Source organism: Diadema antillarum, unplaced genomic scaffold (genome assembly GCF_040938485.1).
Source record: "Diadema antillarum isolate AM-2024a unplaced genomic scaffold, OU_Dant_1.0 seq00000097_RagTag, whole genome shotgun sequence".
NCBI lineage: Eukaryota > Metazoa > Echinodermata > Echinoidea > Diadematoida > Diadematidae > Diadema > Diadema antillarum.
The window spans coordinates 867,153-895,097 of record NW_027271186.1 but is presented as its reverse complement, the minus strand read 5'-3'; the positions used below and the strand labels follow the sequence as shown (position 1 = coordinate 895,097).

Below are 27,945 nucleotides of genomic sequence, written 5' to 3'. Positions count from 1 at the left end.
ATGCTTTATCTGTTTGCAGGTCTCCTAGCTGGATATCTTTTATTGCATTTTGTATAAATGCCTCCTAGCTGGATATCATGTATTGTATTTTGTATATTATGCCTCCTAGCTGGATATCATGTATTATTTAATTTTGTTATATTTGATGTATTTTTTCATCGAGAAATATGAAAATAAATTGAAATTGAAATTGAAATTGAATTATCATTGTAGGCCTATATCCTGCAGAACAGGCACAAAGTGACGCTGTCATAGTCTTATAATCCAGCGATGATGGCATCGAAATCTTTAAAAAAAAATCATAACTTTTGAACGGATCATCCGATTTTCCTCAAAGTTCACTGTTGTGTGGTGCTAATTAGTATTACTGCATTCACTCCATCCACAAATATTTTGGGTATCTGATGAGTGACGACGATATATTTATGATAGTAAAATAGTCCAATCTTCGGTGTTGATAGTAGTGCTCAATCTTGCAGGGCGCCATAATTTTATGTCGATTTAGTGTTCTTAGATAGTCACCCTGGAACTTACAAAAACAAGACATAGGCCTACCTGCGTACTAGTAAATGAAAGACAGAAAAGACACATAAACATGTACAATAAAGACATTTCAATATTATTTTGTCATTCAAAATCAATAACAATGTTCTCACACCAGTGCACTTCAAGTTTGACCACCTGGTACAGTGGTTTTTGACGTAAACTAACGAGTACTAGTAGTCCATTCTCTACTGCCTTTTCCCGGGAATTTTTGCTGTATGCATCCTCATTAATGATATCTCTGGCTGTGATTTCTTGTTAAGAAGATTAGATTATGAGGGACTTCGTCCACTATTCTCCAAATATTTACCGCATGGTGATAACACTAACACTAACAGCCTCCCCCCGCCCGCGATGTTGAGGTACCGCTGTTACAAATGTATATCATGCTTTCCCGTTATTACTGGGAACGTACGAAGTTATTCAGCAGTCAGAAATTCCGTAATACACATTAGCGAAACTTTATCGGAAGTTACTTCCTTGTTTGTAGAAAGAGATGCTGGGAAACTCGCAGAGGTGAGTCGCACTACTTTCGATAAGAAAACTAGCCAAACTAAGTCAACAATGAATGAGATTGTGTAGGGAAGTGCTCCTTGAATGCACATATTGCTACTGAATGGTATTCTTTGATTCTGTAGGCTACTACTGTTTCTTAACTTGTTTTCATTGAGATTATTACTGAAATTGCATCGCTCTTCGTACGCACTCCACCGTCTCGGCACATAGTTTTATACTACAGTGTAGTCCCTTACCCAGTATTTTGTGGGGTGTAGAACCTAAATCGCTTTGAATGGTTGCAAAATCTTTCTGGAGAAAAAAAAAAAAAAACGTGGATCAGGATTGTCTGGATCAGCTGGACAAGGTGGATATAGGAAACTGACAGAGTGTATTTTGAACTACCATTCTCTCTTCCAGAGTATAGGCTAGTGTTTAAGCAAATGTAAGTAAAATTTTAAAAGTTTTTTTTTTTTTTTCTGAAAGTAAAATTTACAGTCTACCACTAGTAGTAGTAGCACTGCAGAACGATATCAAAATAAACCTCAAAGGAAGTCTGTGTATTTCTTTAGTATTGAGCCCACTTACACTATTTTTCAAAGGAGTCAATTACACCTCGAATGTATGATTGATGTATTTCACGATGCTTATAGTTTAGAGGCTGTGTCTATCATATTTCTGGTGCCAATTGATATGTTTCTGAGAGTAAAGTTATCACAGGTGTAGTTTTACAGAATAGTCTATATTTCCTCTTCATTCTTTGTTTACATTTTTTGTCATATTTGTTTGTTTGCTTTCCCTATTTCCCATGTTCATTGAAAAAGAAAACAAGAACAGAAAACAATTGAAGCAGGATATAGATTGGTATGACTTGCTGTACTATTGTAATTTTTGTGTTGTCCTTGAATACCGGTACCTAAAGTAAAGATGACTGTTGTTTGATCAGGATATTGCCTGCGTCTGTGATTTGTGAAAAGTAGTGGATTTTTTTTTTCACACCTTAAAGGGTGTGTACAGTTCTGGTTGAGGTGAAGATTTAGCTTTTAACGTTTTGTGAGATATTCAGAAACCACTCTATGAGATGTCAAAGAGCATGCAGTTCTAAGGGGTATCAAAAGTTTATTCGATGAAAATCGGTTTTGAAATGGCTGAGATATCCAAAAACAAAGTGAAACAAAGAGATACTAATAAAGTTGGGGCATGTCGCCTTTTATTATTAGCACTTTTTGGGATATGTCAGCCATTTGAAAACCAATTTTCATCAAATAAATGTTGAATCCTTCTTAAAATTACATGCTCTTTCATATTTCATAAGAGGCTTTTCATTATCTCACTTAGGAATGTTCAAAACATGAATCCCTACCTCAACCAGTACTGTACAGTCCCTTTAACCTTAAAAAAGAAAAGAACAGAAAAGTCCTAACCTGGACTTATTGTTTATGGGCAGTTGTCATGGGTCTCTATAGACGTTATGTTATGGACATATGTGCTAGTCCTAACACTTGCTGTTTTTATAGCAACTTTTTGTGTGCAGTCGCTGCATTTTTCTAATACAGTATTCATCGCATAATCGGGACAGGTTGGGAGTAGCAAACACGGCCCCTTTAAGCGAGGTGCCCGATTTTGCGATGAGCACTCACCATACACTATTAAACAGCATACGACATGTACATGTAGTGCACACACACACATGCATACTGACGTACTGTACATGTACATGAATACACTACCACGCTACCCCTCGGCGCCACCCTCTAGCTCATTCACAACTGAGGAAGATTGTGACGTACGCACAGATCACAGTGTATTGAAAGTTGAAACACTCAGAGACGAGGAATTTGGACTTTGCCCTCAAAGTGTATGACTGAGATTAAACAACGTACACAGCGAGGCATGTTTTTTAGATACATGTATCAACAAAATCAAAGATCGCTTGAAGAAAAATTGTCCCGTTTATCAGAGGTCCCCGCCCGATTATCCAGTGAAAATAACGTGCATTGGAAATGTTTCTGGGAAGCGTATGTCATTTAAGCGAGGTTCCCGATTATCAGATGCCCGATTATGCGATGAATACTGTACTCACAAAATTTATCAGTAGTTTGCCTTATTTTACTTGTTTACTCACTCTGATTATGTAGAATAGTAGTCCATTTCAAGGCCCTTGATATTAAAAAAAAAATGCAAGAAAATTATGCCATTCAAGCCCACCCAAACAACCTTCAAATTTGGCTCTACCAAGGACACCTTTCCTCCCTGTCATTCATCTGTGATCTGATATGATATGTGAAATTATTTCTGTATGAATCTGAATGAAGGTGACATCAGACATTGAATTGTTGAAGGACATTGAAATTAATGAAATATGATTGCACAAACCACAAAGTTTGTACCAATTAATAAACAGGAAATTCAGTACATTCTTGCCAAGGCAACGTCATATTCGGATGTATCATGTCCTCTTTGAAGATTTACGGGACAGTATGATCTTCAATTATCAGCATAGGTAAAGAAGGTCTTTTTGTGTCAATTACATTATAATATAACCTGGTTTTACACTGGTTCAACAACTTGCCACATTTTTGGTAAAATTTCTCAAAATGATACTGGTGAGATTTTAGCAAAGAAGACTACATAATCATTTGAATTGTTTCAGATACAGATGTGGTATTAGTGTTTGTTTGTTTTTCAAGTCATTCACAGGTGGAAGAGGGACAAATTATGGGTTAATGATTTTTCTCTGCTTAAGTATTGTACAGTTAAAATGGCCTATTTCTAGAAACCAAGTACATTTTGATCATCTTTGTAAGAACTTGATATTTCAGAACTACAACTGAATGTGACACTTTCATTCACCAATACTGTAGAAGTTCTCGTTATGTCCTCCCCAGTACAGGGAGTTATGGTGATCAAAATCATATTATTGGATATTAAATTCTGAGAAGTCTTGAGGAGGAGTTGAAAGTTATATTGTGTGAACAATAAGCAAGTGTTGCCAAGTACATGTAGCTTCATGTGACAAGTTTAACACACCAGATGTTATTACAAGTCTTATGTCCCAGGATAAACTGTAGTCTGTTTATCTGACAAGAAAAGAAAAGAAGAGAAAAACAAACACGTAGTTTTGATATCATTTGCGTCAAGTAAGAGCTACACCTACTCTGATTCAGCCATTGGGCTACCCAGAGGAAATGACAGACTTGATCACCCGGCTGCTTTCTTGAAATATGAGATTGTTGATTTATTCAATGATTGATCGATATTTATTAATTTCTGCAATTCTATGACAAACATAATTTATAAAGATACATTTTCCTTTTGTGCAAATCATAGGATTTTCAAAAGAAGAATTAATAGACTTGATGAATTTATACAAAATATTGACAACTTATTTAATACAAATTACATGGTACATTGATAATAAAGAAAATGATTTAAAGGTACAATCTAAGGGGGCAATTGCAGAAAATGGCTGTATCCTATAAGCATATGCTTGAGAGTGGAAACAGCCTAGCTGACTAATATAGATGATGTTTAAAATCCAGGGTGAGTATTGGGGATGAATGGAGGGTGGGGGGGGGGGGGGGGGGGGTGAGATAGATTGCATGTGCTGAGTGGCAAGTACATGAAAGTGGTGAGTCCATCAGTGTTTTTTTTTTTTGAAGATTTGGAAGTGATTTAATGATTTTAAAAAATATGATGAAATTAGGTGAATCTTAAGCTTTGTTAAATGTTCTGAATGACTTGGACTGTTTGATGTGATCCGGTAGGGGATTCCATATATCTGGCCCATTTTGATAACCCTGGGCAAATAGTTGTGATGTGCGTGTGGCTAGAATACCGTATGCGGAAAACAGATTTCTGGTGTACTTGCTAGAACCACATATAATGGCCATGCATGAAAATAAGTTACTGTACAAAGAAGAAGTCTTCACCCCAGAGAGAAAGTTGTGTTTGGAGTAAAAAGCAATACTTTAGAACCAAAACGTCTTTAAAATTTTTAGCAAAATTTGACACTTTGATTTGTTCAAATTATAATGTGACTCTGAACATGAGTTGAAATTAGATAACCTGACATGCTATGTGCTCTTTTATAAAGTGTTTCATGTGCTTTGTAAAAAGAGAGATCAATGCCAGATGAATTCCTTTACTGAAATGATCTTTTTCCCCCCTTATCTTTCATGGATAATGCATGATGTCGTAATAATATAATTTGATACTTTGAAGTAGAATCATAAAGAAAATGTTTATATTGAAAAGTTTAGAAGAAAATGTTGAAAATGCAAACTTATGAGGGATGTTTAAGAGCACTGTCTTTAGGGAGGTATATCACAATGTTTTGTCAATGTGAACATGTCCAAAAGAGATTACCTTATCACACATGTTCGTTGTTGAAGTGATGTTTTAGAATTATTTTTCTTCATGTTTTCGTTTTCTCTCACAGTCAGACCAATTAGCTGCAGCTGGTCATTGACCTCACACTTTGTGTAGATGCTCTAGCGAGGATGGCCAGCAAGTTTGACGAACTGCGCAAGAAATTCAGTGCAGAGGGTGGGAATGGGAACCCCCCGCTGGGAGCTGGGGGCCCACGGTTGCCCGGGAGACCAGGGGGTCGGAGCGGGGTCCACAGCACTGCCAGTTTGGCTGGCGCAGATGGAGTAGGGAAAGTAGGGGCAGGCTTCGGGAGCCAGCCGCCGCCACCCAAACTACCAGACCGCACGCCTTCCAAGACCTCCAGCTCCTCAAGCTTAACGGGCATTCCCCCAGGTGAGGTCTTCTCGCTTATCACCATGGTAACCCGCTTATCACCATGGTAACCCAGTTAGCACTGTGATCTTGTTTGGGCAACATGCAAATGATTGTGATGAATATTGTCATATTCTAAAATTCCCATCAGGAGAATATGATTTCATCTGTTGAAATGGTGGTGATAATTTTTGCAGGAAAATCTAATCCACTGACTGTTTGCCAGTGATTTTAGACCATTATTTTCTGAGTACCGTGAAATGCTTTATCTGAAAGCACAGTGAAATATATAAAAGGCTAAAAGTGATTTTGTGTGATTTATTTTTTGGATGATATTTTCAGCATGCTCATATTCATTAAAAAATCAATTGATCCTAAAGTGCAGTATGTAATTCAAATCTGAACAATCACCCAGAAAATGGAAGTACATGTAATTGAAGTTTGTGTGGATATGCAAAGTTTGGAACAGCATACAATATTTGTCATTCACTACTTCATTTGCTGTGTAAATTGTGCCAATTTTACAGGTCATGAATGCAATGATGACTGTATTTATGTTCACTAAATGTGGCTAATTGGACAGAACTGGAAATTGTAGCGTCAACATGAAAGTGAAGCACTTTCACCCTAAAAAAAAAAAAAGATTCACTGAATGTGGTTCATTTGACAGAACAGGAAACTGTAGCGTCAACATGAAAGTGAAACATTTCCACCCTTTAAAGAAAAAAAAAATCACTGAATGTGACTCATTAGACAGAAGTTGTAGTGTTGACATGAAAGTTTAAAATTCAGTGAAAAAGAAAGTTCACCAAATGTAATTTAGCTTATTTGACAGAACAGGAAGTGGTAGTGCCAACAAGAAAGTCAATACTGGTATTAAACAGTTAGGCAAAGGAGAAGTCAATTTAGCCACTCACAGCATATAAGTGATCCTGGCAATTCAATTCAATCTGGTTTATTCATTCTCAATACTGTCATAGCAGCCAAATGGCTGAATTGCGGAGTAACATACAGCTGTATGTACAACAAGATATAAGATATCATTATTACATATTCAAACGATACATAATAATCATATACACACACATACACATATTTATGATTATTTATGAAGACTGTGAAAGAATAATAAGTTTACTTCACAATATGAAAAATATACAAGACGGCAGCAATCAACAATGAATAAAAATGCCAATTGCATGGTTTGCTATTACCTCATGTACAGGTATAACCTGAACCAACTGGCATACAGCGCCCCTTGTCATTATGCTGTATACCATGTGCTTTTAATTATGAAATACACCAATCAGGTGACGAGGGAAACACTAAGATACACACACACACGCACACATGCACACATACATTAATAAAAGGTAAATGACTTTTGGTTGTGGGATATACAACACGGAGGTACATACAGGTCTCAGCAAAAAGCCAAGTGTGTTGAATCTGTGAACAGGGTTCAAACTGTAAAATCTTGTCTTTAAAAGATGATTTCAGGTTCATCTTGAATGTAAGTGTATTAACTTCAAATAATACATATTACATTACGTCAAAATCTTAAGATCACTTGCAATCTCCCCCTAAAAAAAAAAAACACAATCACATAATGCACAAGAATTACCATAATAAAATCCATTCACTGACATTGACAGCTGTTAAAATGGTTTTATTGTCTACGATCCACCCGCCACCAGCTCTGCCGACCAGGAATACAGCGCCAGTCCTCCCAGTATCCATGGCAGGTGAGCCAGAGCTGGAAGAGGAGATGTACACCGAGGCAGACGAGGACCTGGGGGTTAATGGGGAGGATGAGGAGCTCTATATGGTCGATCTGGACGATGATGTTGATGCAAATGCGGAGGGCGCCACCTTCTCTTTACCTGCGATGTATTACATGGTAAGAGAGGGGGCATATCATCTCGCATTCAGGTCACGTTCATACCTGGGGGTAGTCTTCCTACTCTTTTTGAACGGAAGCAATTGTGTCCCGGTTCTGTGATTGAATTATGCAGTTGGCCTCATAAATGACCCAAAATATGCAACATTTATGTAAGAAATAGTTTGTGTCTCTGCGTGTGTGTATATAACTATGCGTGTTTGTTTGCATATGTGTTTGTGTATATGTTGTCATTTCCTAGTTACACTTATATTTGCAGTTGTGATTATTGTGGTTAAACAACATTGATGACACAGGAAAGACCTTTCGGATATGCGGTTGTAGTACTTAGTGAAATAATAGTTACGTTCAGACAACAAGCCCTAAACTCGAGGTTAGGAAACCTCGAGGTTAAGCTCTTGCCCCCTAACTTCGACGTACTTCCACACGAAGCTTAACCTCAAGGTTAAACTGCCCCTTTGAGTGCATTGATTTTTGTGTCCACACGGTGCTTAACTACGAGTGGGGACCCCCGCGGCTCGTGGTTAGAGCGCTAACCATAAGATATCTTGTGGCTCTTAACATCAAGCTAACCTCGAAGTTAGCTAACTATGAGTGCGTCTACACGGTCCCTAACTATCTGTACAAGCTTAACCTCGAGGTTTCCTAACCTCAAGGTTAAGGCTTGTCGTCTGAACGTAACTAATGTGATCCCTTAAAAAGCGATGGATCTGCCCTTTTCGTAAATCTTGTTAATATAAGATACTTTCTATGGACAGCCTTTGTGTGCTGGTACAAGACAAACCCTCTCATTTCCATATGCTCACATGCACTGTGCTGCTTATTCAGAAGTTACCATCTTGACACAGAGTTGTGATGAATTAAAAAGAGACTGCTCCTTCTTGGTGAATACTGCGATGCACTACTTCACCTAGTACCTACAAAGTTTGATTTTGATGTCATAAACCAATAATGATAAACTCTTCTCTGCCCTGAACATGATACACAGATCCATTGTGTGTCGATAAACATGGGTTACATCAAATGTGCTAAATTAGGATTATTGAAATTTACTGAATACTAGCTTTGCTGGAAGAGAGTTTGACAAAGAGGATATTTAGTCCAGATGTCTTCACATTTTATTTCACCGGATCTAATCATGTAAGGTCTTCAGATTAAAGTTATATCTATATAAATGTAACAATATATTCATTTATTTAATATATTTCTGATGAATTTGTCACAGCCTTTGAGTCTCAGCTCTGTTCGATAGGTATGGGTATCTGTGCTATTTGTGTTGCAAACAAATACTGTAAAATGTGATATATTCGCTGCATGAATTTTTTTTGCGGATTGGAGCCGACGGCCGTTTTTGCGGCATGATATTTTCGCGAATTGCCACTGGCATTCAATGCCTTATACTGTAAAAGTGGATATTTTCGCGTGACTAATTTTTCGCGCTTGGCCTGGTCGGAAGAGTTTCGCGTGTTTTTAATTCCGCGGAATCAAGACATCACGCACAGGCACATATGGCAAGCAAAAACATTCGCGTGCTTTTATTTTCGCGCTTGTTTCTGGTTGCGCGAAATGCGCGAAAATTTTAACACCGCGAAAATTTCCACTTTTACAGTAGTGTAGACAAGAACTTTCATGTGCATTTTAATTGCGCAAATCGTGGCACTCGCGAAATTTCCAAAATTAAGATGCACGCAAACATTCCTCGTTTTACAGTACATATCTCTTTATCCCTTTATTATAGCTCTCATTGCCAAATCTATCATTGTTCTTATCAAAACATATTCAGGTGGAAATCCTGAGTACTGAGCCATAATTGATGTTCAGTGTGTTGTAGTGGAAGTGTGGACACCAGAAATGATGGATCCCACTTCAGGATCTATTCTGCAGACGTTTCAAAAAGTATGTCTGATGCACTGACAGGTCACGTAGTTTGAACTTCTACATCCTGACTTCGTCCTCTTCCTTCTCCGTCTGCCTCTGTTATGACTTTAAAGTTAAAGCCTACCTTTCAAAAACCGATACTATGTTACACATATTTCTGTAAAATTATATTCATTCTAATATTAGGTCTGCTATTATTTAGATTTTCCCTTCATGTCACTGGATTTGAAACTTGTTGCGGCTTCCAAATGTGAAAAGAGGAAGTAAAGATGTTAGGCTGTGAGAGATAGTGTTCTGTGTAGAATTCATTGCTGACACACGTGCAGTATGCATAGCCCTTTGTGTGTTGAAATGATAAGTTACAAATTACGAAATCAAAAAATTATGTTAGAGATCACCCCATTCCTCCTCATGCCATTCAACCTAGAGCTCCCATGGAAACACACTCTCTGTTCTTTTTTGTAATTCACATGAAGTTTCAGAATAATAAGTCTCAGTATTCTAGTTGTTTAAGTGATTTCCCCTCCTGGCCTAGGATATAATCAACCTTTAAAAAAATGGTGCTGCAGAAGGAAGTTTCAGAAGGAAAGGTATTAAAGGGAAAGTTTCCCCAATCATGTTTGTCTATTCAGTGAATGCAGAGAGATTAAAGAACATGTTCAGCTTCAGATATAAGGACTAAGAGAATGCAGCAATAATAGTAGAACACATCTGTGAAAGTTTGAGGAAAATTAGACAATCCATTCAAAAGTTAAGAAGTTTTGAAGTTTCAGTGCCACCATTACTGGATAAGGAGACTACTACAACTTGTGATGTCTCATGCATAGAATGGTATAAAGAAATTATAAAGAAATTTCATCACATTTTCACTTTGCTTGCATGATAAAAGAGCACTTGACTAATCTCGTTCAGAAGGCAGGGGGAATAATATTACTCTTTGATAACATATATCATTAGCAAGTAAAAGGAATGTGTACTTTTTCAAAAAATAAAATTTTGTGAAATTCTTCTTGAATTGTCCTTATATCATTCTACACATGTGACATCATACACTGTAGTAGTCTTCTCATCCAGAAGTGACTTCACAGAAACTTTAGAAATACATAACTTTTGAACGGTTTGCCCAATTTCCCTCACACTTTCAGCAATGTGTTCTGCTAATATTGCTGCATTCTCTCAATCCACGTATGAAGGTGAACTTGTCCTTTAAAGTAAAACAGGAAGTGATGAAAGTTTTAGGAAAAGCAGACATTATTCCACATGCTACCCAGTTTAGATGGAATCTCTACAACAATTTAAGTGATGTCACAGTAATTTTATAAAACTGTATTCAAGAGATGCAAAAAGGATTTCACACAATGGTCCCTTTTCTGGGAGATCAAAAAGGACTTTGATACAATTCCTCCATAGAGAATTACAATTGCCTTTTCAGCTTATTTCAGTAACAGATCTCAAGATGGTGTACATTTGATTGAAACAATGAAGACTTATGGAATTTCTGTGAAATGTGTCTTGTAATGTTCTGCATATGTACATGTACTACTGTGACAAATCAATTTATTATAGAGTTTTCATCTCAAGAGGGCAGCACATGAAATAAATTAAAACTTTACAGATTGTCAGATTGTCCTCAAACTTTCACTGAGTGTTCCACTATATCTTACTGCATTCCATGAAGCCATACATGTGTTGGGGAAAGATCCCCCTTATGGTCAGAGCTTTGCCTTTGAAAATATTTGCCATTCCATGCCAACTGGACATCTACTCTCTGCTATGGCTATTACTGGGAATAGGAAATGTGGTCCTTAAATATCACTCTTTGCATTCTTTTTGTTTTCAACCATGCTAAAGTTATGATGAATATGGCTAGCTCTGTATGATCTCAAAAATTCAATCTACTGTCAAGAAGTTTTTACCCGCAGCTTACTTTTTGTTGTGAAGATTTTCAAATCAAATCAAAAACTTGGACCTAAACCTAAAAGACTTAGGGAACTAGAAAACTTCAATACATTCAATATGAGAAAGCCCCCTTCAGTGGTCTAAAATCCTTGTCCAAAAAAGTTGGAAAATTAATGAATCCTTGCATCAACTTGTTTTCGTTGCAACGGATTAACAAATAGCCCTTCATCATCAAGGTAAAGGATTAGAACCAGCACTGACTGTTGGGCAAAAGTGTGGTAGTCTAGTGGATATGATGCCTGTCTGTGAATTAACATAATCAGGAGATCATTAGTTTGAATCCAACCTGAGTATGTATGCCCATGATTTGTTTTGTTTTGTTTTGTTTTTGTCATGGCTACTACTAAAATGCTGAATAAGTGGTACTTATTTATGTTGATGAAGGGCAGTTTGTCAATCTGTTGCAATGAAAACAGCACTTTAGAAAAGGCCTTTAATTCATCCGGCTGGGGAAAGCACAGTCTGGGAGCCTTTGTGGGAAGATCCCTTTGAACGTAGAAAGACAGAAAGAAAGAAAGACAAAGGTCATGGCAATAGAGGCAAGCTCTATCTTCAGTAGGGAAAGCCTCTTTGCTTTCAGTCTCCTTGTATCCTACTGCTGCAAACTTGCAAGGCCTGTTGTAGTTCAAGGGCAACCCAGCAATATGAATGGTGTTCTCCATTTTTTGTGTTTGAAGCTCCTTTGAGGGGGTCATCCCACAAGACCGACACCCACGAGTCCTTCAGCCCACGAGTTCGACACTAGACAAATAAAGCCCATGAGACTGACACTAGGTAAAAACAGCCCACGAGTTCAACAGACACAACATGGGGTTTAGTATGTTGGTCTAGTGGGCCTTGTTTGCTTAGTGTCGAACTCATGGGCTGCATGACTCGTGGGGTGTATAACTCATAGGCTGTATGACTCGTGGGTGTTGGTCTCGTGGCGTGCACCCGTTTTGTAGGCACCTGCAAGTCACACAATCTTCAGACTTTTCACATGATAATGTTTTTCAAAATGATATACAGTACATGTATGCAATCACAATATGGAGAGCATTTGAACAGTAGCTTTGTCATAGTGTCATTAAATGCAGAGATTTTCTTGATTCTGCCACAAACTATTTGCAACTGTACACTCATGTGATCCAAGTTCTGATTTGGGATCCTGTGTCTTCGTTGTGAAGTTTAACTTGAGATCATCCATTGATACGCGATTGAAAGTGGTTCTAACATAGAGGAAAAAATAAAGATAGCTTGTAAATCATTATTCAATGTATTTTATGTAACACCTGAATAGATCTCCTTGTCATTTGATGGGTTGTTTGATATTCATCATTTGTCCCATTTTACTATGACAGCATCATTCGTGCAATTATGGGTCCGTTCACTGTCTTGAATCCCTGTGATTTGCTCCATTGCACGCACGCTGAGAGCCCGGTTCCCTACGTACGTAAAACGCTTGCCTTTGCAGTGTGCATTTGATCAAGCATATTGACAGACAGTGTGTCAGCATCTAGCACTCAGATCTCTCTCTCGATCTCAGATCTCACACATTCTGTCTTGTTTCCAAATGTATAAAACATCAAATGACAAGGATTTATTTTTAGGTGTTATATAAAACAAATGATAAATGTTTTTCATTCGTGCAGTGGACAGAATATTTCATCTTTCACCTCATGAAATATGCTATCCATTGTACTCATGAACATTCATTATTTGTATATCATTATTCTACAATTGTCTGCCTCTTTTCTATCTTTTTTTTTACCATGTAAGCAAACACACGAGGAAAAAGCTAGAATGTTGACATTATCATGCAACACTGAACATGAGCACTAGAACCTAACAGTGTACAGGGCAATGCTGTATTAAAACTGTGCACATGCACATGCCCCAAGAACAGCCACACTACCACAATATGCACATGGATATGGTACAGTTACTCAACCGATGCTGTATAGAGAAACAATCCTCAGTACTTGATTGGTCGTTGATGAATTGAGTGATCAGTGTTTCAGTTGTCACTTGGAAAATATGTAGTGTAATGAAATCCTACACTATATTCTGTATATGAATTCCTTTAAATTTAGTAAAAGAGAATGTCAGTTTAGATGATGTGACAGCTACATCGTATCACTAAAACCCCGTTTACAGTGAGTGAAAGGGCCGGGCTCGGCCGCGGCCGAGCCCGGCCTTCATTTCACTGTAAACACGCAAAAGGCCTAATGCGATACCAAAATTGGCCACGCATTTGGCCAAGCTCTGGAGGTAGTCTCGGCTGTGGCCGAGCCGCTGCCAAGCCCGGCCTTTTCTCACTGTAAATGCAAACTGGGTCAAATGCGGTACCAAATTGTAACCGGCGTGCTCCTAGTAATAATCGTTTGTTTAGAAGCAGAGCCCCACTAAAATATTGAAATGTTTGAATTAAAAGCCCGGGCCGAGCCTGGCACTGTAAACGGACAGAATTGTGGGGCCGAGTACCACAATTGAGGCCAAGCTCGGCTGCGGCTCGGCCCGGGCTCGGCCCGACCCTGCACTGTAAACGAGGTCTAAGATTATCTCTAAGTCAAAAAGTGGAAGTTGAAATGACTTCAGATGATTGCAGCCGTAATTTTGATGGTTTCATCAAGTGTTTGAACACTAGAGGGAGACCTAGGATTACCTGAAACTCTCAATTTTAGGCCGTTGCCCCGTGTGAATGTCACTCGCCTTTTGTCATGTGCACTCTGTTTACTTTGTGTTTGACCCGTGGCATGCAGTTTGATTTATGATGCCTTGTCTTCTCTAGTCACACATGTTTGATTCTTTTTCTGTCTGGGTATTTGCATCCGTTTGGATTTGATTTCAAGTTTATAGTAGAAGTAGGACAAAATCTGAAAAACCTGTTCAAGGCCGTAAATGTGGACTATTGAATTGTTTCATCCATGTCAAAGTTGTCAAATACGTCAAATACGTGAATATTACTATATCTTTTTATTCTCCATCAGAATAATGATTATTGCAGTCTTCATGATCATACTAAAAATTTAATGCTTCACGATGTCACTAAATTCAAGTACAGGTAGCATTCTGGAAAAGATTACAAGGCTCCGACATTTTCAAAGCAAGACTCAGATACTTGCATTAACATTAAACATGCCAACTCGCGCAGACTGGAAGCCTTGAAGTATGTAATTTAATATGTTTGACATCTTTGATATTGATAGGCATTTGTCATCCATACAATATCTTTGCTACATGTGGAACAATAGCACTTATTTGCAATTGAAAACTATCCCCTGAAGTAATGACCCAACAACCTTGTCCACAGTAGACTCTACAAAGTTTTAATGGGCTGCATACCATTTACGAGCTTGTGATGATTGTTTCTGGAGTAGCAACTCAGCTTGGGTCTCTTTTGTACATTTGTGTATATTCACTGAAATTATTTCTTTAAAATGTGTCCATTTTACATTAATTTCAGCATTTCACTTTCTCTAGCTAAAACTACATCATAGGGCTTGATGAGTTGTTGTGTCAACACATTTTCCCTTTCTCACCCCCAACCTCATTACTACATGTAACACACCATAAGTATGTAGCTCATGTTATGGTGGCCCAATCTTTCAGTTCCCTGCCCCCCTCCCCCTTCCAACTTTTACTTTGATACAGTACCCATTATACCTATGCCATTCATAAGCTCATATAGTCATAACCAAGTTCCCTAATGTGAGGGGGGGGGGGGGGGTGCTGGCAGCATAGTTTTCATATTGTCCGTCCATCCATCCATTCATATGTATTAGATGTTAGCGTATTGTTAAGTATAGCAGACACAAAACACATTAAACTTTGCTTTGAATGATGTTTTCATTATGATTTAATAAGCTAGAGTACAAAAAAAAAAAAGACTGCTGGTTGATATTAACAACACGAGTGGTAATTTGAGGTGCAAGAAATCTATTGAAACTTTGCAAGCAGATGCTGCCCCCTCCTTATGTTACTTCACACGTAAGAAACTTGGGATTGCCATAATGAATGATCATTAATACACAGTAGAAAATACACAGTAGAAGAAGCCATGTAATATTAGCAGTGTTGGCAAACATACTGCTGACTTGAACACCCACCAGTCATCTTGATTTATAAATATGAATATCACATACACTTTTTTTGAAAAGAAATATTTTATTTATTGCTTTGCCATTGTTACTATCTTGTCAATGCTTTAAATTTATAAATGAAACAAAAAAGAAATTGAGTCCTTTTCCTTTGCAAAAAAAATAAAATAAAATTTTGGGGGAAAATATTACTCGGATAAGACTTTCAATTTTTCAATTCAATTTCAATTTCAATTCATTTATTTTCATACTTCTCATTTATGAACATTACAACAGAAACCAGACAAGTTCTTTTACCTTGTGAACAATGTGCAGAAAACAAACAATATACATGGTGATAACACAGTAATTACATGTAATGATAACTGGTCAAAATCGAAATCGAAATGGGGTTGATCAAAGAGAAGTATGACGGGACCTACATGAAAGCTAGCTTGTTTGGCTGTAAGCCCCGAGTAATCAGTGTTTGTGAAAAAGAAACGGAGAACGGATAGAAGATAAGACCAGAATGATGATGTAAGGTTGCCAAATTTTATGTAATAAAAAAGAAGAAGAAAAAGAAGAAGAAGAAAAACAAACAAACTATACATTAATATGAACTTACTGTGACCGAGCCATCATTATTATACAGCCTACTTTGGTATATATACTATGAACTATTGTTGCATTAAAACTTTCACCAGGATATGATCAGTAAGACACAAAAAGTAACATGTACAACTATTAAGCCATTTGGTGCCTGCCGTCAAGCTCTGCATAGAAGGTTAAAGAGGGGTAGAGGGAAAGAGGAAGAGAGGGAAACGAAGTAGAATGTGGAATTGCTAATGATGAATTCAGAGAGCCCGATGGCCAGACCCTAAATGGAATCTGCAACGTGTTGACAAAATGTTTGATTGGACAATAACATACCACAGTATTACATAAGACATTACGACTGTTCAGTGTCTGCAAAATATGCACTCAATAAAAACTCTTTTAATTTACGTTTAAAGGAATATAAGGACGAGCAGCTTGTTATTTCGGGGGAGAGGTCATTCCAGTATCTAGGGCCCGTATACATTATCGTTTTTTTAGCGAAAATTGTTCGAGTACGTGGAAGGTGAAATGCGTCACTTTGGCGGGTAGGATAATTATGAATCAAATAGTTTTTTCTGAACATGCTAGTAAAAACACCCGGTAACTCGTTGGCAGAAAATTTGTACATAAATATGCCGACGTTGTAACTGAACAGATCTGATATTTTCAGTATTTTATTTTTCAAAAATAAATCATTCGTGTGGGACAAATATCCGACATGGTTGATATTTCTGATGGTACGTTTTTGAATACGGAACAGTATATCAAGAAGATTTCTAGTTGCATTCCCCCACACAAGAATACCATAATTAAGGTACGGAGTAATCAAAGTAGAATAAAGATTAAGCAGAATTTGACTTGGAAAAACACTCTTAAGTTTATTAAGAACACCCGTATTTTTAGAAAGAATATTACTTAAATAACTAACGTGGGATTTCCAAGATAAATCACTATCAATAAAAAGCCCTAAAAATTTTATACTACTGACTTGATTTAATTCAGTTTCATTAAACTTAATATGAAAAGGAAGGGTTTTAAGACTATTGCTAAAAAGCATACAATGAGTTTTATCAATATTAAGTGACAATTTGTTGGCGTATATCCAAGATTGCACAGATTTAAGTTCTTTATTCACTGTGTTAACAAGAGTATAAGGATCTCTGTGTGTAAAAAACAGATTGGAGTCGTCAGCAAAACATATAAAGGAAAGAATTGGCGAGGAACTAGGAAGATCGTTAATATACAAAATGAACAATAGTGGGCCTAGTAAGGAGCCCTGTGGAACACCACATGAAATTAACTTTAACTGAGAATCACGGCCATTTATACTCACAAATTGTTTTCTGTTTGATAAATAATCTCGAAACCAGTCCAAAGCCTTCCCACGTATACCATAATGTCGTAGCTTGTAAATCAAAATATCGTGGTCAATTGTGTCGAAGGCCTTCGAAAAATCAAGAAAAACTCCAATAGTGTGGGAGACATCATCTATAGCATGAGCAACTTTATGGATAAAAGTGAGTAAGGCATGGGTCGTACTGTGGTTTTTCCTAAAACCAAACTGGGAGTTACAGAAAACTTCACACTTTTCGAGAAATTTGTGTGTGCGCGTATATACCAACCTTTCAAGAAGTTTTGAAAATGAAGTTAACAAAGATATAGGGCGATAATTTGTCACAGATTCTTTTTGTCCTTTTTTAAAAATTGGTACTACTTTAGCTATTTTCATTTGTTGTGGAACTATGCCAGTAGATAACGATAGATTAAAAATGTGTGTTAATGGTATAACTATTTCATTAATGATGTTTTTAAGGAGAAAATTGGTGATTCCATCACATCCAGAGCTTTTCTTAGTGTTCAAGTTTTGCACGATATCTTTGATTTCTTCTTCAATGACAGGTTCAAAAAAAAGAGACTGCTGATTCTGGTCTTTTAGAAAGTAATAAAAATCAGTATTTGAATGCGGAATACTGCTGGCAAGATTAGGTCCTATGCTTACAAAGTATTCATTGAATACTTCTGCCACATCAGCTTCATCTTCAATGTACTTATCATTATTAATAATATGCCTAGGTGGTTCGATGTTATTTTTAGTGTTCAGCGCTTCATTTATCACCTTCCACGTACTCTTGATGTCATTTTTATGCTTGATAAATTGCTTTGAAAAATACATTCGTTTGGCTAAACGTATGGATGATGTTAGAACGTTGCGATAATGCACATACCGAGACCGAGTTCGACTGTTAGGATCACTTCGGTATTTGTAGAAAAGAGCATTTTTACGGTTAATAGACCTCAGGAGAGATTTCGTAATCCATGGTTTCTTTGGAACCTTTTTACGGTTTGAACGAGTAAATGGCTTAACGGGTATAATGGAATTGAATGCGGATGATAATATTTGTGAAAAGTGTTCAAAAGCTAGATTTGCATCGCTTTGGTTATTAACAATTGACCAATCAACGGATCTTAGTCTCTCCCTAAGTCTATTAAGATTAGTTTCTGACATTTCTCGAAAACCAGAATTGGGCGAATAAAAAGAGGCATTACTTATGTTAACATTGGGCAGAACAGCGAAAATCGGAAAATGATCGGATACATCAGACACTATTACACCAAACGTGATATTGGAAAGAGAACTATTAACAAAGATGTTGTCAATTAGAGTTGCTGTGACATCTGAAATTCGAGTGGGCTTCTTTATAAGAGGTGAAAAGGACTCGGATAACATCACATTGAGGAAATCTTGGCATGCGGAGTTGGTATGACAGTCTAAAAGGTTTAAGTTGAAGTCACCCATGATAAAACAACTTTTATTCTCCAAATATTTATCAGCTAAAAGTACGGATAAAGATTCAATAAATTCAGTGGGGCTTGTATTTGGAGGTCTGTATATTTCACCGACAACAATACTTTTTCTATTTGGAACCCTAATTTCAATGAAAATACTCTCGATAACTTCAGACATTAAACTGAATTCGTCTAAGAGTTCATAATTCAAATTCTGAGTGACGTAAAGCCCAACTCCGCCGCCTTTTTTACCTGCCCTGTTTTTTGTCAAAAGAGTGAAGCCATCAATGGTAAATAGCGAAGAAGGTGATGTTTCATTTAACCAGGTTTCACTGATTCCGATAACCTGACTATCAAATTTAACTTGATTCACGAACATATTGAATTGATCAAAGTTTTTGTTTATACTCCTTATGTTAAAGTGCGAAATAAAAAATTGGTTTGGATTAGAATGAGATAATGAAATTATGTCGTCTTCAATGTGGTATTCTGTGGGTGGTATTTGAGGACTGGTGTCGTTTACATCAGAATCAAGTATCAGTTCGTGAGCTTGTGAGTTCAAACTAATTATATCAGGGTTATTACCCTCTTCGCTATTTGTGGCATGTACGGGTACATCCTCTTTGTCTTGTGCATAAGCAGACATAACAACAATTCCATTATTCATATCATTCACACTATTTGACTCAGCCATTGTGAAAAAGTTTCAGAACAGTGGGTATTACATAGACTTGTTGACACAAAACTCTGCTTTTGAACTTGTTTGCTGCTTGCTGTTTAGAGAGAAGACGACATTCACCTGGCTGAGTTATATAAGATGCTTGAGTAGCTGGCAAAGGAATGTCTGTAAACAAAACATGAGCAAGCATTATGCGTAAACCAAGCTTGAAGTACGAGTACAATTTTTGTCTTGAGGTAGGGATTTCACGGGATGATTTACAAAGAAAAATACCTGTGTTTGTCAGTACAAGCAGCAAGAAAACTGTATAAAAAGCAGGGAGAGACACTGGAATGAATATTTTCCCCTTTGAAGAAATGTGACACATTTGAGTAGCTACGTACGTACAGACATTGACAGCAAAAATGTCGGTTGTACGGTTACAACCAGAAAATAAGAAACACTTGAAACATGTTAACAGCTTGTGTTCACTGGGTGTAGAATAATGACAGGGGGTGTGAATCTGGCTACTGGAGTATCTGCATACCAGAAAAAGAAGGGACAAGTTCATGTGGTCACAAATAAGAATTGTGTCGATACATTTTGTGCTATTATCATAGGCATTTAAAAGTGCACGCTTGGCACACGTATAAAAGAAATTAAAAATCTTTGTGGAGCTTGCGTTTGGCATTTCAACATAGATATACCTTCTATAAAAAACAGAAGGAATAAATGACGTTGAACATAATGTGCATAGATCAAAACTTACTATATCAAACAAGGTAAACGCAACTGTCTCAACCTCTGAGAACAGAAGCAGGAATACCATTAACACGAGAACGGAATTATACATGTTTCTTTAACCGATTCCAATAGAGACAATTTGTAGTCACCCCTCCCTCCTATACATGTGAACAGAATGACGAGCAGAGGTGACATTTTCTTTTTTTCCTCTTGTCAACCCTTTTCTACTGTAAACAAGGAAAAAAGTATCATTATGATACAGATTCTGAATTACATATTAGTGGTACAATGTACCCAATGTCATTACTTTTTGGTTGCTGTTGGAGAAAAAAAAAAAAAACAACAACAACAGCAATAAAGTTGGACGTAATGTATTAAAATCATTCATATTGGGTTTAATATAACCTGCAGTTGAATGCAACAAGATTCATGTCAAGCCATTTACGTACATACCAATGCACAATCCGTGAAATTGTGTAGAAAAACAAATATTACATTATTTCACAGCATTAGGCGAGTCGTTGAACATAATTTGATAAGGGTAAAATAAATGACAATTATCCGGTTACAACGACTGCCTTGGTAATAAGACAACAGTGGGCTACAGCATAAAACACACTGCTCAAGTATTGTTGCAAACTTATTGTAATGATGTGGCTACGTATTTCGAACTGAGTATGATTAAGGTGTGAAATACGAATTACCTGCGAGACCTATTAAGGAGCTGGACGACGTTCGTTCGTGTCAAAATCAATTAAAATTACATATTTCAGATGGACTTTGATAATGTGAAACGATTTTACTGGGAAGCATACTATGGACGACGTCCGTTCATGTCCAAACCAGTTTTGAATTACAAATTAAATTTGGTTAACAAGCTGGTTGGAAAACGTACTGTAGACGGTGTTCGTACGTAACAAAATCGACTAGTTTGGTATACACAGCATTTAAATACAGAGTCACAGGTTGCATCAGCACCTTTCAGATCAAGTTCATTCTTCTCGCAAAAGTGATAACAATGTAAATCAGTATCAAAGTTCAGTTGTGTAGTAAATGAGGTTTAGAAGGGCACGTTCATTTTATGTGGACTTCTTCAAAATAAATGTGGAATGGTGAACTAACCAGATAAGTTGCGCTAAGAGTTTGCGATAGGGGACTTATGAAGTCACCTGCTCAAAAATTATGTAAGATGCTGTGTCAGATGATGTACTTGTACTTGAGTTCAATATTAAGGCATTACCTTCTCATTTTCTGAGTAATTTTACTTGCAGTCTTCCTAATCTCTGTTGGTATGAGGCAAATGGACCTTTTGGGTATAACTTTGCCTTTGTTTGGTGCTGTTGTTGAAAACTTTGAAATTCATTATAACGTTCTAGTATGGGTAAGGGCCTGTGTCAGTACCATTGTTGTGCCAGTACAGTCTTCTGTTGTGCCAGTACAGTGCCAGTACAGTCTTGATAATTTGTGTAAAATCTTGAAATTCAAAGGCATGGTTAATGATTAACCAAAAACTGTACAATGCTGGACATCGTAAACTGACCATGGGAATTCCTTCGTTGGTGTGAAGAAAACTGTGTTTGTTTCTGCCAGACTTAGTCTCACTTCCAGCAACAATCATGTGCATTATTTTTGTGCATTATTAGAAGTAATGATCTTTCAGTAAGCTATATTGATGGCTTTTACCCAAGATCATGAACAGGCATGTACTGTAAAAAGCCATGTCACATTTATAGTTTCTAAACCTGTTGATGATGGACTGATTTTGCCACAACATGCATTACTCATAAAGCCTTACACCCCTGCCTGAGTATACTCGGGACTCATCCTCAATGGGTTTAAGTTTTGACCATTGTTGCTATCATTAATAAGAGTGTAAAGTCCTCCTGTAGTATTCAATGATTGCACATATTTTCTACATCACCATGACTACAGTTTTGCAACCACAGTAGTGAAACTAGGTCGTGGATTATGTTCTTCTTCATTTGTGTTTGTGTTTGTTTGTTTGTTTGTTTGTTTTTTTCACGGGTGACAACCGTAATTACCAAGTGGCTTGATTGACAGACTGGCACATTGGAGCTCATTGATATGAAATGGAAAGACTTCCTTATGTCCCCCCCCCCCTCCACCCACTAATATTGCCATCCCACTCTTTACTACTCTACTCTGGTAAGCTTACGCACAAATGCATGCATGTTTGGCAGGTAGCGGAGACTGCATGCATCGTTGCGTAAGCTAACAAGGGCATGGTTGTGTAGAGTGGTATGGCATAGATAAGTGGGGGGGGGGGGGGGGGGGGAGAGTGATGGGAACATTAGGGAGCCTTTCCAACAAAATATAATGTCATCACTGGACCAGGGCTGAAAATGAGTGCGGGCTCATAATGCATTATTGAGCTACCTGATTGAAAAAAAAAATATGTTTTTTATTTATTTATTTATTTTAATGGTAAATAGGATTCAGCGGTTTTTGCTGTAGATTTACAACCTTGGCCCGAATGCACATACTGGGCCAACAGAAGTTTAAAGGGAAATTCTAATACATATTCAAGATGACTTGAATACAGGAAGGAAGAGAGAAGAGAGTATGAGATCAAACCAGAACAGAGAGACTTTCATGATAATAGGAAAAAAGGAGAAGGTTATAAGATATTGATACATTTAATAGTTTTACATGTTTTTATGGCACAGTGTTAAATATCAATCACAATATATACAAAGTGTATGTTGTATTGCCATTTTGTGGCTGAATTGATTATGGTAATAATAATAATGATGATAATAATTATAATAAAAATAATGATAATAATAATAATAATAAAAAAATAATAATAATAATGATAATAATAATAATAATAATAATGATAATGATAATAATAATAATAATAATAATTATAGTAATGAAATAAAATGATGTCCTTTTCTTACACCTTTCCCATTGACTTAAAAATGATATTACAGAAGATTTATCATGATTTTTAATGAAACATTTGAGTAACTGTAAGATCTAGTACTTCCTTTGAAAGAAACCATTGCTATGCCATTATGAGACTGCAATAAGTGCATGTAAACAGACATAATTTTTCCTTCATTATTATTTCATTAAAAAGAACTAGTGAAGATTGATAGAAGTGCCAACTCATCACCTCACAAGGTTTGCTTACATTTGACTATAGCAGATGCTTGCTTTTTTGTGTGTGAAAACATGGGATACCGAAATTCCATAATTTTCTCAGTTTTTGTCCACTCGTAGCAAAATTCTGCCATTCCACATGTTTGATGTGACTGTAGATTTGTATGGCCATCAACTTGATTGTGGCATGGACTTTTCATGTTTATTCACCATTGTTTGCAGAGAAGCTTTCACTGTCTGCAAAATGTTACAAATCTTCACAATCTAAACATTGTGTGGACCCCTATGGAAACCAGCATTTGCTGATCAAGGTGTTCCATCCAATGATGTGGAAATAAAATGAATTCGCTTCAATTCAATTCGATGAACATTATAGAGTATTAAATTGAGACATTTACTTTATGCAAGGTAATCATATCTTTCTGATAAAGGTTCCAAAGGTAGAAAGGCCAGGAGAAAACATCAGTCTTATTGTATTGTTTTGTTTTGTTCGCCATCTGTATGTTCGTGTTTGCTCATTTTGTTTTGGTTCGGTATGCCAGTTCCACATCCTGACATCTGTATTCTTATGGTCTGAGCAAATTGTTTCTCAAAATCCAGTTTATTTTACCCAAAATTTTATTTGGGGTTTTCAAGCAATATCAGTTGCAAATGTTTGACTGCCATGACTTGGACATTGCACAAACCAATAGTTCCTTGTACAAACTACTGTATACACCATATATTAAGCAAGTCTAATTTTTCGCAAATCGGGACTTCCCGACAATTTTGCAAGTGGTTAAATTCGGGATTGTGGAGTACAGTGTTTAATGGAGAAACATTTTCATGCATGGCACATTCATGTCAGAATCATAGTTAATATTTTTTCATGTTTCTAGATTCATGAATAGCACCCGACTCGTCAAATTCACGAAAATTAAAACCTCGCAAAATATGTGGCATATTCATACATCATACATTTCAACCTCACATAATGATGTAAGAACTGGAGGCTTGGTGTCTTAAAGTTCATGCATATTCTTGTGGTGTGTTTGTGTGTGTGTATGTGTGTGCATTATATGTATGTGTTTTTTAGGCTAATTGCCATGTTTTCATTAATAGCAGAGTGTAATATTTCAGTACAAGCGCTCTGCGCTCTGGACTGGTTGTTATATCTTGGTCATGTGATGCAAGGTCATGTTAATAGATCTCCGATATCGAAGGAAGTACCCAATGGGCCAAGAAATACACAACTCTAAGAATAAGCGCGAAGACAGTGTCTTTGACTTCACATGTACAACTGCAGTCGAAAAGCAGGGGGCACATTGTACTTCTCATCTTTCTCTATACTGTTGCTACCAAAAAGACAGGGGGAAATCGTCCACGAAGCGGTAGAGTTCACAGTCATGTTGCGACAGGTAGGTGCTCTCTTTTTCGTCCGCGAGTGATGTATCTGTTTGTGTGTTTGGTATGTAAATGTTTTGAGAATTGGAGTGATTGAATGACATGGGGCATGAATCACGATGAGTGGCGAAGTCAACCCACAGGAAGCATCTCATTTCCACATCATTTGAACGAGGGCGGACTGCGATCCATACCGCAGCTTGCTCTATCGCTGGCTCTACAGCACACTCGCACACCAAGAATAATAATAAAAAAAAAGAATGGGGGGGGGGGGAAGAGGTTTGAAACGTGAAGCTTGAGAGGAGGATAGCCTATACTAATTAGATCAGTGGAGTTCTGTCAATTGCAACTACCGTAAAGACATTTTAAGATAACTGTAACTAGTTATGGCACCCCGCAGATCGTAATGTGGTGGATGGCCCAGGTGCGAGGTGGTGTGAAAATTTTGATGATGAAATTTTGAACGCATATATAGCCTAGGCGTTGTTCAGTTTTGAGCTGAGAAGTAAAGGCCTTGTGTCATGTATTTTGAAGTAATTGTCCCTGAATTTAGCATGGAGGGGAGTTTACCTTGTCCTAAGGTGCATGCACAGCAGTGTTTGTGAAACAAGTGAGTCAGTGGTTAATGCTGACAGCTGCCCTCTCCTTTGCTGTAAAAGCGAGCTTGGCTGCGACGCATGGGACCTCCTCCTCCCCCCCCCCCCCCCCCCCCCCCCCCCCGCACTATGACGCAGCAATGGTGAAGCAACACACACACAAAAAAAGCAAAAAGTAAAGTGTGACTAAAGCTAGCAGGGAGGAATCGAAGAGTTCGGGGGAGGGGGAAGCCATGTTTATTTTTTGCCGTCTCGTGTCGATGGGCGAGCGGGACACACTTGTCCCATAGTCTGTTTTGGATATCTAATACGCTGGATTTATCGTCTTGGAAGGGGAAATCTTGACGTCCCCCCCAGATTTTTGCCCGGAGATGAGCGGGAAAACGCTGCTGCAGTCACATTCGCCGGTCCACGAACAGCTGACTCGAGAGGTGCGCACATTTAGCAATGCCGTCCGGTGGCACAAACTGGTGAGTCTATATCTGCCTGGCTTTCCTGCCGTGGCCTGCCTGCCTCCCCGAGCTGTATATACACACTATGCGCTGTGTGCCACTGTCTGGCCAATCAGCTGCGGTGCTGGGCTGCTGTCACATTCCGCCATTTTGGATTTAGCTCCCTTCCCCCAATTTCTGCAGTGTTCAGTGTGGATTACGTGCAGTCTCTGCTGCATAATCCTCATTTTGTCTTTTCCTCTCCCGACTTGAGGGGAGATGTCTGCCTAGCATCTGCACAATATTTGATTTGAAAGAACTTCTCTTTCTTTCCATTTTTACCTATTTTTTCCCTCCAAATACATGTCCAACTTTTTGTCTGACTTTATGATATGTTTGTAGTGAACTTGTCTCATCTGTGACAAAGGTTTGAGATTATGTCAAATCAAAATGTGCATTTAGAGGACTTGGGACATCAAAATCTCGATGTGTTTAGGAATATGATGGATAATTGACATAGCCATGAAATTTACCAAATTATTTTGCAGATAGCATTTATTTGCCTTATTTTGTGTAATCATTTATGGAAGACATGAAATTGAAAATGATACTTTACACATCATTTTGCCACTCGAATGAATGATGTCCACTCTTTGGTATTTCATATGAGCAATAATAAAGAAAGACATTTAATAAGTACCGGGTATATTTTTTTTTTTCTATTCACTCAATACATACATTTTGAAATATGATATGAAATGGCTTCTTTTTTTTTCTGATCGGTATCAGTTACCTCATCCTGACATGCACTGGAAAATCTCTTTTGACTTGTTGATATAGCTGTACATAGCATTTATTTTCCATTTCTTTTTTAAATTTGACTGCATGGCAAAAACACTGAGTGAAAATTATCTAAACATGGTACTCTCATTTTTTCACTCCTTCATTTCATAGTAGAAGAAGTGAATGATCAGTTAATGAAAAACTGAAATGTGGCGTGAATGAGACAGCGTTAATTCCTCCGACACTTGACAGTACACTTATGACACAGGTGTTTGAATGTTTTGTTTGATAGTTCATTTCTGAGAACATTCTAGAACTCTTAGCCACCCCCCCCCCCCCCCCCATCATAGCACATGGCCAATTGTGGCTCCAAATCAAAAAGAAGTACAGTTGAACCTCTCGTATCCGGACAAGTCGGGACCGGGGCTCATCCGGATAAGGGATTTGGCCGGATACGGGAGACTCAATGCTTTTATATACATGTACACATATACATACACATGTACTGATGTAGCCCATTGTAGTACCACATGTAGTAATGTGTATACTGCAACCTTTTCATTGTTACATTTGGGGATGTTGAAATGTCTGAAGGTAAGCAATTTGGAAGAAAATTTGATGTAATGTATGTTAATCATGTTGGAAGTAATATGTACAGTTGAACCTCTCGTATCCGGACAAGTCGGGACCGGGGCTCATCCGGATAAGGGATTTGGCCGGATACGGGAGATGTACACATACATACACATGTACTGATGTAGCCCATTGTAGTACCACATGTAGTAATGTGTATACTGCAACATTTTCATTGTTACATTTGGGGATGTTTGGGGATGTTGAAATGTCTGGAGGTAAGCAATTTGGAAGGAAATTTGATGTAATGTATGTTAATCATGTTGGAAGTAATATGTAATTCATGTGTGTTTGGGTAGGAGTTGTCAAGGAGTTGGGAATCCCCCTTTCCTCCCGTAATTATTAAAAAAATATCATGGCGAGATTGCGTCCATATAATAGAGAGATCCGGATAAAGGGAGGCCGGATAAGAGAGGTTCAACTGTAATAAAGTGATCATCATATAAAGGAGGACAGTTGAATACGTGGCCCAATTTCGGAAAGGGCAGCATAAGATCGGCAGGAAACTGTGGGCATACAGTATGTCAGGAAAGTATTTCCTTCATTGGCAGTCGATATCGCCGTACGCTTCCGTTCGACCTGCCAATTTGCCGAAAAGATCGCACTCTGTGTAGTTGTGTGTCATGAG

The 27,945-nt window shown here is 37.6% G+C and overlaps 1 protein-coding gene across 1 annotated transcript in view; it reads left to right on the top strand.

Moving 5' to 3' along the window:
• The first annotated feature begins 1,031 nt into the window (after positions 1-1,031).
• LOC139726726 (tyrosine-protein kinase Fer-like) overlaps positions 1,032-27,945 on the top strand; it is an 80,537-nt gene continuing 53,623 nt past the window's right edge. The window contains exons 1-3 of the mRNA XM_071637720.1: positions 1,032-1,059; positions 5,480-5,802; positions 7,479-7,681. Of these exons, the coding sequence (XP_071493821.1) occupies positions 5,541-5,802; positions 7,479-7,681 (465 nt within the window). The 5' untranslated portion in view covers positions 1,032-1,059; positions 5,480-5,540. The remainder of the gene's footprint in view (positions 1,060-5,479; positions 5,803-7,478; positions 7,682-27,945) is intronic.